Here is a 13411-nt window from a genome sequence, read left to right as displayed (position 1 = left end):
TAAGTGACCGGCAAAACAATAAGATGACTTTCCATTGACTTCCAAAGAGTTATACCCAATTGCAGGTTTAAAACAGACTTGTACATAATCAAGCAAGAAAACAGTTCACATGTCATCCATGGGTTACAACATGTGAATTATGACTAGACATTTAAGCATGAAATCGTTCTTTACCTTTTAGTTTGAAGGCTAGTTCTCTAGAATTCTTGTTACCTGCATTCCTGCACCTGAAATTTGGATGTAAAGATGTACAGAAATGCATCACTAAAACACTACCAGGCAAGTTGATGTTATAGATCTCTATATATCTAGAACTCATTCTTGGGAAGCTTCTAAAGCTAAATCTTTCATGGTGACAAGTGACAAGTGCAATAACGCATTTACAGTTTAGTTGATTCTCTGCTGTGTGAAGGGTTGTACTCCAATTGCTGAATGTTCAAATTCTCTCCCCAAAGCTGAGCAGTGAGGCGCCCAGTTCTCCCTCCCAGAGTTCATCCCTGCAGAGCCAGCAGCTTAACACCAAGCGCTTCTCCTGTCGGGTCTGCATGGAGACTTTTCCAGGACGTTCTGACATGGAGAACCACAAGAGGGCGCATGTGGACCCCAACACATTTAAATGCCCTGACTGTGACTTCACTGCTAACTCTTGGCCAGAAGTCAAGGTAGTAATGTGTCTCTGCATAAAGGTGACCTTTTAAAATGAAACAGCAGCTAGTAAAAGCCAGCAGTAGGTACAGAGATGATTCTTTATCTGCCGGTGTCTACATTGAAAGTGATGAATCTGTATTAACCGATTATTATTATTTCCAGACTCATATGGGTATGCATGCCTACCTACGACCACACAAATGCCCCCACTGCAGCTTTGCTTCCAAAAACAAGAAAGACCTGCGACGCCATATGATGACACATACCAATGAGAAGCCTTTCTCATGTGAAGTCTGTGGACAGAGGTGAGGAAAGATGGATACTGAGTACTAAAACAGTTCTGAAGACTTATTTATTCATTCATAAAGACAAATAAAGACAATATGTACATATCAGTACATAATATGAAAACATTTAGTCAGAATAATGTGTTCAAGGAACATTTTTCAAGTGGATTTTCTAGGAGTTACTGCTACCGTGGAGTGTTTGGTCCCAAGTGATGCCACAGCCACCTAAAACGACCTTTCTGAGTAATGGAGGGGGGGGTTGCTTTATGCATACCCATTATACTTGAATTACGAGTGGTTGGGATTTATTTTAGCATATTTTGTTAGAAAAATCATAATATTTAGATGTACAATCAAGACTTTTCGAACCTTTCTAATCTTGAAATTGTGTTGAACCTGAAAGTATGTGCAGATTTATGTACATCCCTATCAATTTAGATCATTCATTAACAAGTCTAAAACTAGTATAGTCGTTTTTTATAACTGTAAGTATAGAACTAAAACTGCTTAACCTATGCTTTAAGGCACCTTAAACTCTGTATGTAAGCCCACACTTCATTACCATAATAACTTGCTTCAGTTAAATAGGCCCTAAAATAGAACCTTGTATGACACAAAATCTAGTGAATTAAGTGGCCACAGGGTTACAGGGTTAAGTAAGACAAAAAATAAGATACTCCATTCACAACACTTTTTTTCATAGCCATCTTATATGTGCATTTTTCCCAGGTTTAACCGGAACGGCCATTTGAAGTTCCACATGGAGAGGCTGCACATGCAGGATCCTCCTCCTCGCAAGCCCAGATCCAGCAGTTCCCAACAGACCATCATAGTCAACAGTGATGAGGAGGCCCTGGCCACACTACAGAGTGAGTGCTGAAACCCTAACAGGCCTGCATCAGGTCTTAGATGGGTCTGATTTCCTTTTGCATTTTGATGTGAATAAGAATTCATAGTCAGTATCACTTATCAATAGAAATTATTGCTCATGTTTAGTCTCCACTATATAAAATACCATGATTTGAAGTAAATAAAATGTTGTTGGTGGTTTTGGCCTTTATGTAAACACCACTGTTGTTTGAATTGTCTCCCTCTTCTTCATGTTTCTGTGCAACAGCTTTGCAAGCAGGTCAGACCGTGATCAGTTCAGAGCAACTGCAGCAGGCTTTAGAGCAAGAACACATAATCGTGGCACAGGAGCAGCCTCTCTCTGACCAGGTACAGTAATCCACACTTCAGACTCTCTTCCAACCAGTGGGGAAGCAGTACACTACTAATGCAATGTATTTACATGATCTTATTAGGATATAATCTTGCAAGAGCACCAAAATACCCATATACTGTACACAGTATTGTACAGTACTGTAGATAACAAAAGTGCCAGTACCTTATTCACATATTAGCTTTGTATAATGGCTCAGTAGCACTGCAGGTAGTCCAGGGGGCATTCCTGCTTTGCAACCAATGATTCCGGGTAGAATTAAAAAAGAAAACAATAAAGAATCTATTATTTGTAACTATTATTATTATTAATTTATCAAATCTGAACAATTATATGTAATAATACATAATAAAATAATATCGCTATGGTTCTATATCTCATATACCCAGTCCCCTGGGTAATACAGCTTATTTAGTATCATTATGGATCAGAAGCTGATATGGAGAAGGCAGAAAGAGTGCCAGTGTACCAAATCCATCTCCCTGCCAGAATCTGGTTCCTTTTTTATGTGCACACGTCACACAGCTGCATGCTGGTAACTGATTACTCCTGCAGTTCCCAGCACTGTAAACACTATAAATTGAGTTCTTGTTCAGAGAAAAGGAGGATATTTCTCTTAAAAAGAAGTAAAAATCACAGAATACCAAATAATGATGAGAATGCTGACATGTGACTATGATGCCTGTAGTTGTTCAAGACATGGGAATTGAAGCTGAGAGCTCTAATAATACATATGTATCTTTAGGATAAGTGCTGCACCAATCATCACCTTCTAATTCTTCAGTTTTGTAGAGGAATTACAGCTAATGCTTTAGGTGCTGTTGTGTTGTTTGCTGTAAAGGAAAATTCAGGATTAATAGTTTATAAAACAGAAACAACAGAAATCGTGAGCAGCTTGTGAGAAGTGCCAGTATGCACAAATATTAAAATAGCAATACCCTATTGTGAGTAACATTCTGTGTTTATAGATCCTGACCTGACACATTCTCACTGCTTAAGGCACTAAAAACTTATTTCTGACTCATGTATGAGTAAATATCTTCTCTCTCAGGAGGAGGCTACATACATTCAGCAGATCACTACTGTAGACGGCCAGACTGTGCAGCACTTGATGACAGCAGACAATCAGGTGATGGCGATACTGCTTTCTCTTTGACTGGGTATCAGAGTTCTCAGATCCTTGTGATTTAATAATTTGCTAAATGACATGATAGACAATAGTGGGAAACGGGTAAAGCTACATGCACTCCTCTTGCACCCGGCTGTCCAATGGGGTAAATTGAAAAGACAATGTCATAGTACTGATTCTTTCAAATTGCTCATTTCCTGTGTGTTTCCCAAGTTTGTATGCCGAAGGCATTTTTTTAAGGTCATCTCAATGGCACAGAAGTGTCTTAGTAATTTCCTTGTGTGCGAGCATACTAAAGTCTTCGTCTTCATTTTGTCTCTCAGGTCCAATATATAATCTCCCAGGATGGTGTACCACACTTAATCCCACAGGAATATGTGGTGGTATCCAATGGTAACCACATTCAGGTCAGTATGCACCCTCTGCCGTGATTGAAATACTGCAGTAACATAAATGGGGAACTTCAAGTGTTCCACTCTTACAAAAACAAATAGTCATAACATGACTCTATGAGAAGTACTTGAGGTTAGTGTATTTTCATATGGAGAACAAGCTATTTCTTTTCTTTTTTTAGATGGAGGACGGACAGATTGCTCATATCCAGTATGAGCATGAGGGGGCGTTTCTACAGGAGCAACAGGTAAGGAACAGTCCATCTATAACACAGTGTAAAACAATAACACAGTGTAAAATGCTAATGCAATTAGTCCAAATGTTTGTGGACACCCCTTTCAATGACTGCATTGAGCTACTTAAAATTGGACTCACTGCTTACAAATGTGTGCAAATGCGTATGTACACACATACAGCTTGTCTAGTCCCTGTAGAGATGTACTGCCAATAGAATACGACTCTCTGGAGCAGTTGTATGTGAACTTAATGGCACTATGCCTAATGCCAGGCATGGGCTAGAGGGGTAAAATGCCCCCAGCTTTGAGCTGTGGAGCAGTGTTCTCTAGAATAATGGTGCTCCATCCAATACTTTTTGGATAAGTTGGGGATGAGGTGGAGGGATGATCATCCAAAATTCTGACCTCACTAACACTCTAGTCAGTGAATCCAATCAAATCCACACAGCAATGCTCCAAAATAGTAGAAAGTCTTCCCTGGACAGTAGAGACTTTTACTCCAACAAAAGCAGGTTAAGCTCTTAACCTGCTTTTGAAGAAACAATGATTGAACCGGTGTCCCAGTACTTTAGTCCATATAGTGTAAGGAAGGTGCAAACTGTTGTTAATGTGTAGCCCTGTGTGTGTATGTGCATGTGCGCAGATTGCTCTGACGCACGATGGACAAATCCAGTACTTCCCCATCAGCTCTGAGCAGCAGATAGTCAGTCCTGAGGATCTAGAGGCTGCCGCCCACTCCGCTGTCACTGGTATGCCCTTTCATTTGTTTTTAATTTTTTCCATGTCCCCTAGCCTTCATGTGCAATTTATCCTTTGCCAGCCATTACAGTAATATTGAAATACTGACATTACAGATATCTGCATCCTGAAGTTGAGCCTCTCACCAAACACTAAACGTGCTGTGAGAATGAGGACCAGTCACAGTTGGTTTTTGAGTGTATGGACAAACCAAGACATTCATATTTTCCACCAAATTACTGTTGTGGTCAGAATAATACAAAAAAGGCTTTACATGCCTTACCCCCACATAGGGACTCCCTATCTAGGGTCTGAGCTGTTGATCTGAAAAAATAAATATATGGCATTTTTGAAAATCAGTCCCTTCAGTAAACAAAACATTTCCAAAGCCAGTGTTTTGTACTGATTGAAATATGAATATTACTGCATGCATGCTTCAAACAAGCGAACACTCTTGGGCATTTGATATCACTAGGTTCCACAAAAGTAAGATTGTATACAATAACTACTTGTGCATAGAACACCAGCTACTCAATTTATAACCTACTACTACCAAAAGCCACTCGCCTGCCACACTTGACAAAGCTTGCTGTCATGTTTGCCAGATTAAGGCTAAACCTAAAATAAAACACTGCAAATTAGACTAGCACCTACAGTAGTCTTAATCATTGTTCAGGAAACTGTTTAAACTTGGTGTTCAGACAGCGAATTTACTTTTATTTAGTTTAGTTTAGTTTCCTCAGGACAGAACACCTGGCTTCTCTATATGTTCTGTAACATACTTGTAACAAACATTTTCTTCTTATGACTCTTCCATCATGATTATGTTTGTGCAAGCACTGCTTCACAGTGGAACAGTGCACCACCACCTTGTCTCAGCTAACCTTTCATGCAGGTTCTTGGTCTTCCATCTCATCTTGACTGCCACAATTCCCCTGAATTGCCTTTTTTCTCATAAAACTATTGGATATCTTCTCATAGCTTCCCCCTGCCTTGCAGGCATCTATTAGATAGTTGGCTAGAGGAACCTTTGTTTAAGTGCTGGAAGAGTCAGAAATTTGTATGGTAAAATAGCATTAGTTACTGTGTATTTTCCATGCCATACCTCTCATACCCGAAGCAGCAGATCCTCTGTGCAAAAGCAGACAGTGTAAATTAATGTGGGTTTACTTTTTCTTCAGCTGTAGCCGACGCAGCCATGGCCCAAGCTCAGACAGTCTACACCACAGAGGCCACACCCGAGCAGCTGGAGCAGATGCAGCAGCAAGGCATCCAGTATGACGTCATAACCTTCACAGAGGAATAGAGACCTTACACACACTTGTTTGGATTGCGATACAGGACGAGGCCTACTGTCGTCAAGGACCGTGAAGATTAGCAGCCAACTTCCCTGTTCTTTAGAGTGTCCTGAACAGATGAAGAGATCACAGCCTGCTGTTACTTCAGTGGAGCGGCCGTGCAACAGAGATTTCCTAATGTATATTCTGTACAGTACAAGAATCAGTGGGGCGGTACAATAGTAAGCTACAACAAGAAATCACGCCTTGTAATTATTTAAAATGATGATCTTGCTGTGCCTCCACTGTTCTGCTTTGTAAAAATATAGCAAATTAAAGATTCAGTATTTAATTAAATAGAGACATTGGTTTGAAATGCTGTAGGAAATGGTCGAGAAGAGTGACTGCAGGTGGTACTGGGTACTGTTTCTCTGTTTGGGAGTCAGACCAGAGCACAATGTATGGACTTTTATTTTGTGATAAGGTTCCTAAAAGCAGTGAGGAAGTAGCATTCATTTTTCTTTTCATGTCTATGTTTTTTTTATGTGTAGATACAGAGTTTTGCAGGAGGTCTTTGCTTTGAGAGACGGAGTGAATGCTCATACCAAATAAATCACATCTACTTTAACTAAGCTGCCTGAAGTGAACAGCTGCAATGAGTTTTCTGTCCTAATAGAAATATGATAATGGTATTATAAACATGTAAGGTTATTATAAACTGAGAACCATTTGAAACACTACAGTAATCACTAGGTAGAACCCAACGACCACCTTGAGTAGTTCAAATATTGCTCAGCAACACCTTAAAAACTATAGCAACCACCTACCATTTCCATAGCATGAATACTCTCTTCGATACGTTAACAACCAAACAAACCTATAATAAAATAACCTGTTTAAAAAGCCTATGGTCCGCCGGCGGGCTGAAAGTTTGATCTGTAGTCCCTGTAGTCACTGAATAAAACACCTTAGTGTGTTATAAGCCTTGGAGTGTTAAGGAGGTAAATATTCCTCTGACCAGTGTTTTCAGCATTAAAATTTGACAATAATTTAACACGAATGGTTTGCTCCTCAGGTGTTGGTAGGTGGCTTTGTCGGGCCAACATAAAGTTTGTTCACAAACGTTCTCTTCTAGATAATTCAGTAACCATGTACTCTACCAGATATTTTGTTGTTTATTTGAATACTCAATTTAAGTTTATTGAGTTTTAATTGGAAAATAATTCAACGTAATTAAACAATAAGAAACAATACATAACTTTTAAAAAAATTCCAAAGTATCTCACCAGAAAAAGACAATTAGTAAGCCTTAAAAGACTGAAGAAGTATGTGGGCTGACGCGTTAGAGTAAATACTACAGGGCTTTACACAAGTATAATGTTTTATTATTGTATATAATAATAATTATTGTAAGGTGAAAAGCTCAGAGTTAGGCTTTTACATGCCTGATTACAACCCTGCCATTCAGCCTTAGAACCATCCTTTCATGGTGGGCTCGGGAAGAATTTGAGAAGCTCTGCTCTGATAGGCTGGTGTACAGCAAGACAATATACAAACTCATATACATTTTATTTTGTATTTATTATATATATATATATATATATATATATATATATATATATTTTTTTTTTTTTTTTTTTTTTTTTTTTAATGTCTTACCGGACAGTGCTGCTATGTCATCATTTGGAAGGATGCTACGCAGAGGTTAGCATAGCATGAGTACACTCTTTCACTTTCTAAGTGTTTTTCCACGGCTAGTGGCATCACGTGAAACTCGCTGCCACAAGGCCTGGTTCGTGTAGCAACCACAGGTTGCATATTTTCCGATATCTAGCGGAGTCTGGATCGAATGTCGGGGAAGACAAAAACAAATGAATCAGATCCAGTGTATTACGGATCCTATAAATAAAACCTAGGATGAAACAAAGCACACACTGTGTGATGTGATGCTGTAAGATGTGTCCTGCAGGGTAGGACAGATGTTCAGACAGATTGGCCCATCCAAGACATTTGGATGATATAGTAGATAAAGTACTGTAGATTGTGTTATTTTGTCATTTCTTATGAAATAAACCACTATTGATACAAGTCAGATGGAAAACATACATAAAAAAGAGTGTTTTAAGAGTATAAAAAAGGACAAAAATGAATGAACTTCAATACTGATGAGCGCAATTCATCTTGATCCTAGCTCACATATAGCAGATTTGACAAGTGACAGAGCATTACGGTTAGAATCTTTAAAGGTTTGAAAGAAAAAGACTGGATCAGTACTGGGTACGCACTATCAGGAACCAAAGAGTGGCATCGCGCCAGAGAAATTCATTCATTAGCAAATAAAGACCAGGTCAAGTCTCTGTCAAAGGGCCCCAAATAGAGGAAATACAGAAAACTGGAAAATGTTCACACAAAAACAAATGAATCAGATCCAGTGTATTACGGATCCTATAAATAAAACCTAGGATGAAACAAAGCACACACTGTGTGATGTGATGCTGTAAGATGTGTCCTGCAGGGTAGGACAGATGTTCAGACAGATTGGCCCATCCAAGACATTTGGATGATATAGTAGATAAAGTACTGTAGATTGTGTTATTTTGTCATTTCTTATGAAATAAACCACTATTGATACAAGTCAGATGGAAAACATACATAAAAAAGAGTGTTTTAAGAGTATAAAAAAGGACAAAAATGAATGAACTTCAATACTGATGAGCGCAATTCATCTTGATCCTAGCTCACATATAGCAGATTTGACAAGTGACAGAGCATTACGGTTAGAATCTTTAAAGGTTTGAAAGAAAAAGACTGGATCAGTACTGGGTACGCACTATCAGGAACCAAAGAGTGGCATCGCGCCAGAGAAATTCATTCATTAGCAAATAAAGACCAGGTCAAGTCTCTGTCAAAGGGCCCCAAATAGAGGAAATACAGAAAACTGGAAAATGTTCACACAATCTTGGCCAAGCCAATGTGCTTCCTCATTTAGTCTCAGATCCGTGAACTGACACTGATCTCAGCAACGAAACGAGCCGATATGAAGCTTTTCTTCTTTTTGTTTTTCTTTTTTAAGAATGGTGAGCTGATGTCCACTTTTGCTGAGTTTGAATCAACAATGCTGCGTGTAATCTTTTAATGCTGTGCCTTTACTTTTCAGCTGTAAATCCAACAATGGGAAAACTGAATGCGGAGCTGTCAGGACATGTAACTCTAAACTTTCTTTTTAATCCATACTACAATTCCTTTACGAAGACGTGTTACAAGTTGATGACATATGACTGGCTAGTAATTGTGAACAACAAAAGATATGCTGATGCTGCTTATAAGGGAAGAATAGAAACCCATGAATACAATGGAAGGATGGATGTGAGAATCTGGAATTTGCAGCGAGAGGATGCCGGGATATACAGATGTCAGATCATTGGCTCACAAAACTACATCTACAGTGATTATGAAGTTGCTATAAACTGTAAGTAAGTCATTATAATGTGGGATATTTTGCTTTACTACATTATATATCGGTGCTGTCCAAAGAAAAACATATATCTCCAAAAGTGATTTTACAGAAGAAGGCAAAAATGTTCTTAACTTTAAAAGGAAGTCAATGTAAAACTGTAAATTGTAAAATAAGAGTTTGAGTTTATTCAGAGCATTTCTATTGGTTCATTTATCCAGAAGTATTTACACAGCGTACAGAGCAGTTACAGGGTTCAAACCATGGAGAAACCCAAACACAAAATAGACGAAAAATGGAGATACATGTTTTTCATTGGACAGCAGCGATATACTACAGAAATATCCCAAAAGGGTTTAAGAAGATATTGCTAAAATGCTAATGCTGATTTTGTCATATTTTACATGGCCTTGCAGACAGAGACTCTAGAGTGGCCCCAGCATGGCTTTCCCCAAAATCTACCATTTCAACTGTCCCGTCACTGCACACTAACTCAAAGATCCACCTAGATTCACACAGGTAGGCCCAGGCCCTCACACATCTGTACTGTCTCACATATCTCTTAATTATAGCATTAGCTTTTGGGGTAAGTGCATGGTTGAGACACTGTTTGTGTAAGCAAGCTGAGGGGAAAAAATGACAAAATAACACAATCTACAGTACTTTATCTCTAAAAATGTCTTGGATGGTACATGTGCCTGATGAGGGCTAACCTGTTTTTGAAATGGTTAAATGCATGCTGTATTTTTTTTTTTACTCAATACTTACATATTACTGACTTAAAGATTTACAAGGGATCAATAGCAGTGACCCTAGTGGTGGGGTCACATGTTGAAACACTATGGTCCAGTTTCCCAGACAGGGAGTAAGCCTAATCTTAAACTACATTAAAGCATTGTTGGTAATTCTCCATTGAAAGTCAAATTTATTCTAGGACTAGGCTTAATTCCATTCTAGGAAACCAGACATAAGTCTCTGTTTACATCTGGCATTAACACATTAACATCAGTTCTGGTGGAGGTGAGGCAGAGCGCACATAATTAATAACTCAATCGAGATGAGGCACCTTGTTTTACTCGCACACCAGCCATAAATACTGCCTTATTCCATTAGTTTTCCATTAGAAACTGTACCCATTTCACACCTGTACTTTGTGCTGGCCACTTTTAATCAGGTCACTCAGGTCGTATGTTAATGCCAGGTGTGAACGGAGCCTATGACCATTTTCATTCGGGACTAATTTCACTCTCTTTCTCTCTCTCTTATTTCCAGTATAAGTAGTTATTCATGGGGCTTGAAACACACTCTAGGAACAGTCTTTGGTGCTGTGAGCATTACTCTCATAGTCGTTATCTTGATCATACTGGGTGTGGCCTACCGCAAAAAGAAAGGAAGAGGTAGGCTTGGAACTAAATTTTCACAAACTAAATACATCTTTAATTTGTGTTATGATTATGACCCAGTCAACAGCAGGATTTTGTTTTTCTAGATCCTGCATATGGCACGTCTTCTGTTTCCACCGAAACACATGGAAAAAGCCTCAGCAGTGCACCTGACATCATCCCAGTAAGATCTTCCCCATTTGACTCATGCTCAGATGTCTGTGTAGTAACTGCATGCTATTAAAATCACAACACATGTTCAGCAATTTTTGCAAACTCTGAACTGACAGTCTTTTCTTTTTTTTTTTTTTGGTGTAGTCCTGTGATAATTAAATAGATACCAAGCAATTTATTAGGATTTTGGAAAAAAAGGTTGACTTTGGACCCATTAATACCAATCAACCATTGTAAAAATCAATCAACATCTTGTAAAAAACCATGACATAAGGACTTAAGGCTGTTTTGAGAGCCAAGGGAGGCCCTACCTAGTAGTATTGTATGCTGAGCAATCTGTTTGGAACACTTTATTCATACAATACTACTAGGCAGGGCCTCCCTTGGCTCTCAAAACAGCCTTAAGTCCTTATGTCATGGTTTTTTACAAGATGTTGGAAACATTCCGTTGAGACTTTGATCCATGTTGACATGATTGTGTCATACCGTTAGAAGATGGGGAAATTGTGGCCATGAAGGGATGCACATGATCAGCCCATAATACTCAAATAGACATTCAAGCAATGGTTTAAGAATGGGATGGGCAATATAATAATATCCAAATTAATATATATATATATATATATATATATATATATATATATATATATAAAACAAATTAATATGATTAATTAATTAATAATATAATATCCAAATTAGCGAAAAGAAAGAATTCAATGGAAGTCAGTGTAAAACTGTTTTATTCTAAGTCATTTTGGAGCATTTCTATTGGTCCACTTATCATGGAATTGTGATACAATGTTAAGAACAACAGACATACATGGTATTTTTGTGACAGTGATTATATCATCAAACTCTGTTATTTACTCTGTGAACATTTCATGGTTAATGGACCAGTAGAAATGATCCAAACCAATCATTGGATCACCAATTACCCAACCCATACATATTTTCCCTGTCACATGCAATGCTCCTGACGCTGGGAGGGTGAAGAGTGATACATGCCTCCTCTGACACGTGCACAGCCAGCCACCGCCTCTTTTATTAGGAACTGCCGTTGGTGCAACGTCACCAGGCAACCAATGTGCTTAATCGGCCAGCAGACGCCAGTCTTGCACTGCACTGTACTGATGTGAGGGGGAACACCACCTACCTACACTGCAGAGAGCAAGACTGGGACAGCATGACTGGGATTTGCGGCTGATTCCGCTGGACCACTCAGGGCCGAAATGATCCTTACTTACTTGGAATAAATCTCATTACATTAACTTCCATTCAAAGTTACAAATGTTGTGGCTTTTCTTGTAAAGTTACTGTTTTTGACTGCATGCATTTGCTTTTTTTTTTTTTACATTTACATTTATGGCATTTAGCAGACGCTCTTATCCAGAGCGACATACAAGGTTATTCAAATCACAGAGGTGAGCCAATGAAGTGTTAGGAGTCTGACCCAAGGACTCTTATTGGTGTAGCGCAGCATAGTCATCCAGACCGGGAATCAAACCCTGGTCTCCCACATGGTGTGGTAGCTCACTGGTAGGTAGTGATGTTATCTGTTGCGCCACACCAACCACCAGTGCGTTGTCATCATGCAAACTGCCAACTAATCACTGCTGATTCTTTGAAAAATACAATTTTAATCAATTAAATTTCTTGACAGCTACACATTATATAATATAAAATATGATTTCTATCTCTGTATTCTGCAGCAGCCACCTCAGGAGCTCAACAGCATCATCTACACCACTGTGGATTTCAAGCCCCATGAAGAAACATCTGAGCTGTATGCCAATTTGTGCCTCTCCAGACTCAATTCAGACAGAGCACTAAAGACACAGGAAAGTGTGGAGTACTCTACCATAGCCAGAATTGTATGACTGTGGACATCTAGTTTAAAATGTAATATTTACATTTGAAATATTAGCTCTACATTTATGTCATCTTTAATTAATATGCAAAATAACTCACTTCTAAATATATTTCATTGTTCATGAAATATATAGTTGAATGCTTTATTTCTTCTCTATTACTTGGTCTTGCGAATCCATGCCTGTCAAATAAGAATTACAGTTCCTGTCTATTTTAGCCCACTTTTAAACAAGCTTTGTGCTTCGAAAATGTCCTAGCAGAACACAACTCTGATATTCCCATCTGAAGCCAAATTCCATCTGTGCCCGTCACAAATGGTCAATGTGGGTGTTTAATAATAAAAATAAATATGGGGCAGTGGTGGCTCAGCTCCAGGCTATTGATGACAGGGTTGTGGGTTCGATACCCGGGCTCAGCAAGCTGCTTGGTCCCTTGAGCAAAGTCTCTGCTCCCCGGGTGCCGCAGCAATGGCTGCCCACCGCTCCGGGCATGTGTGCTCACTGTTTCACTGGTGTGTATGTGTGTGTTCTCTGCACGGATGGGATGAATGCGGAAGCCATTCCAATTCCATCTGTGCCCGTCATAAATGGTCAATGTGGTTG

At 38.9% G+C, this 13411-nt stretch overlaps 1 protein-coding gene across 1 annotated transcript in view; it reads left to right on the top strand.

The window, feature by feature from the left end:
- The window catches only part of LOC140557079 (uncharacterized), a 61204-nt gene extending 48345 nt beyond the window's left edge, over positions 1-12859 (top strand). Inside the window, exons 33-46 of the mRNA XM_072681214.1 lie at positions 456-662; positions 811-953; positions 1665-1804; positions 2053-2153; positions 3209-3286; positions 3610-3693; positions 3861-3926; positions 4559-4664; positions 5835-5957; positions 9088-9399; positions 9801-9903; positions 10657-10781; positions 10874-10950; positions 12650-12859. Coding sequence (XP_072537315.1) covers positions 456-662; positions 811-953; positions 1665-1804; positions 2053-2153; positions 3209-3286; positions 3610-3693; positions 3861-3926; positions 4559-4664; positions 5835-5957; positions 9088-9399; positions 9801-9903; positions 10657-10781; positions 10874-10950; positions 12650-12817 — 1833 coding nt within the window. The 3' untranslated portion in view covers positions 12818-12859. The remainder of the gene's footprint in view (positions 1-455; positions 663-810; positions 954-1664; positions 1805-2052; positions 2154-3208; positions 3287-3609; positions 3694-3860; positions 3927-4558; positions 4665-5834; positions 5958-9087; positions 9400-9800; positions 9904-10656; positions 10782-10873; positions 10951-12649) is intronic.
- Positions 12860-13411: the final 552 nt, after the last annotated feature.

Source organism: Salminus brasiliensis, chromosome 6 (genome assembly GCF_030463535.1).
Source record: "Salminus brasiliensis chromosome 6, fSalBra1.hap2, whole genome shotgun sequence".
NCBI lineage: Eukaryota > Metazoa > Chordata > Actinopteri > Characiformes > Bryconidae > Salminus > Salminus brasiliensis.
This window is presented reverse-complemented; position numbering and strand designations above follow the sequence as displayed.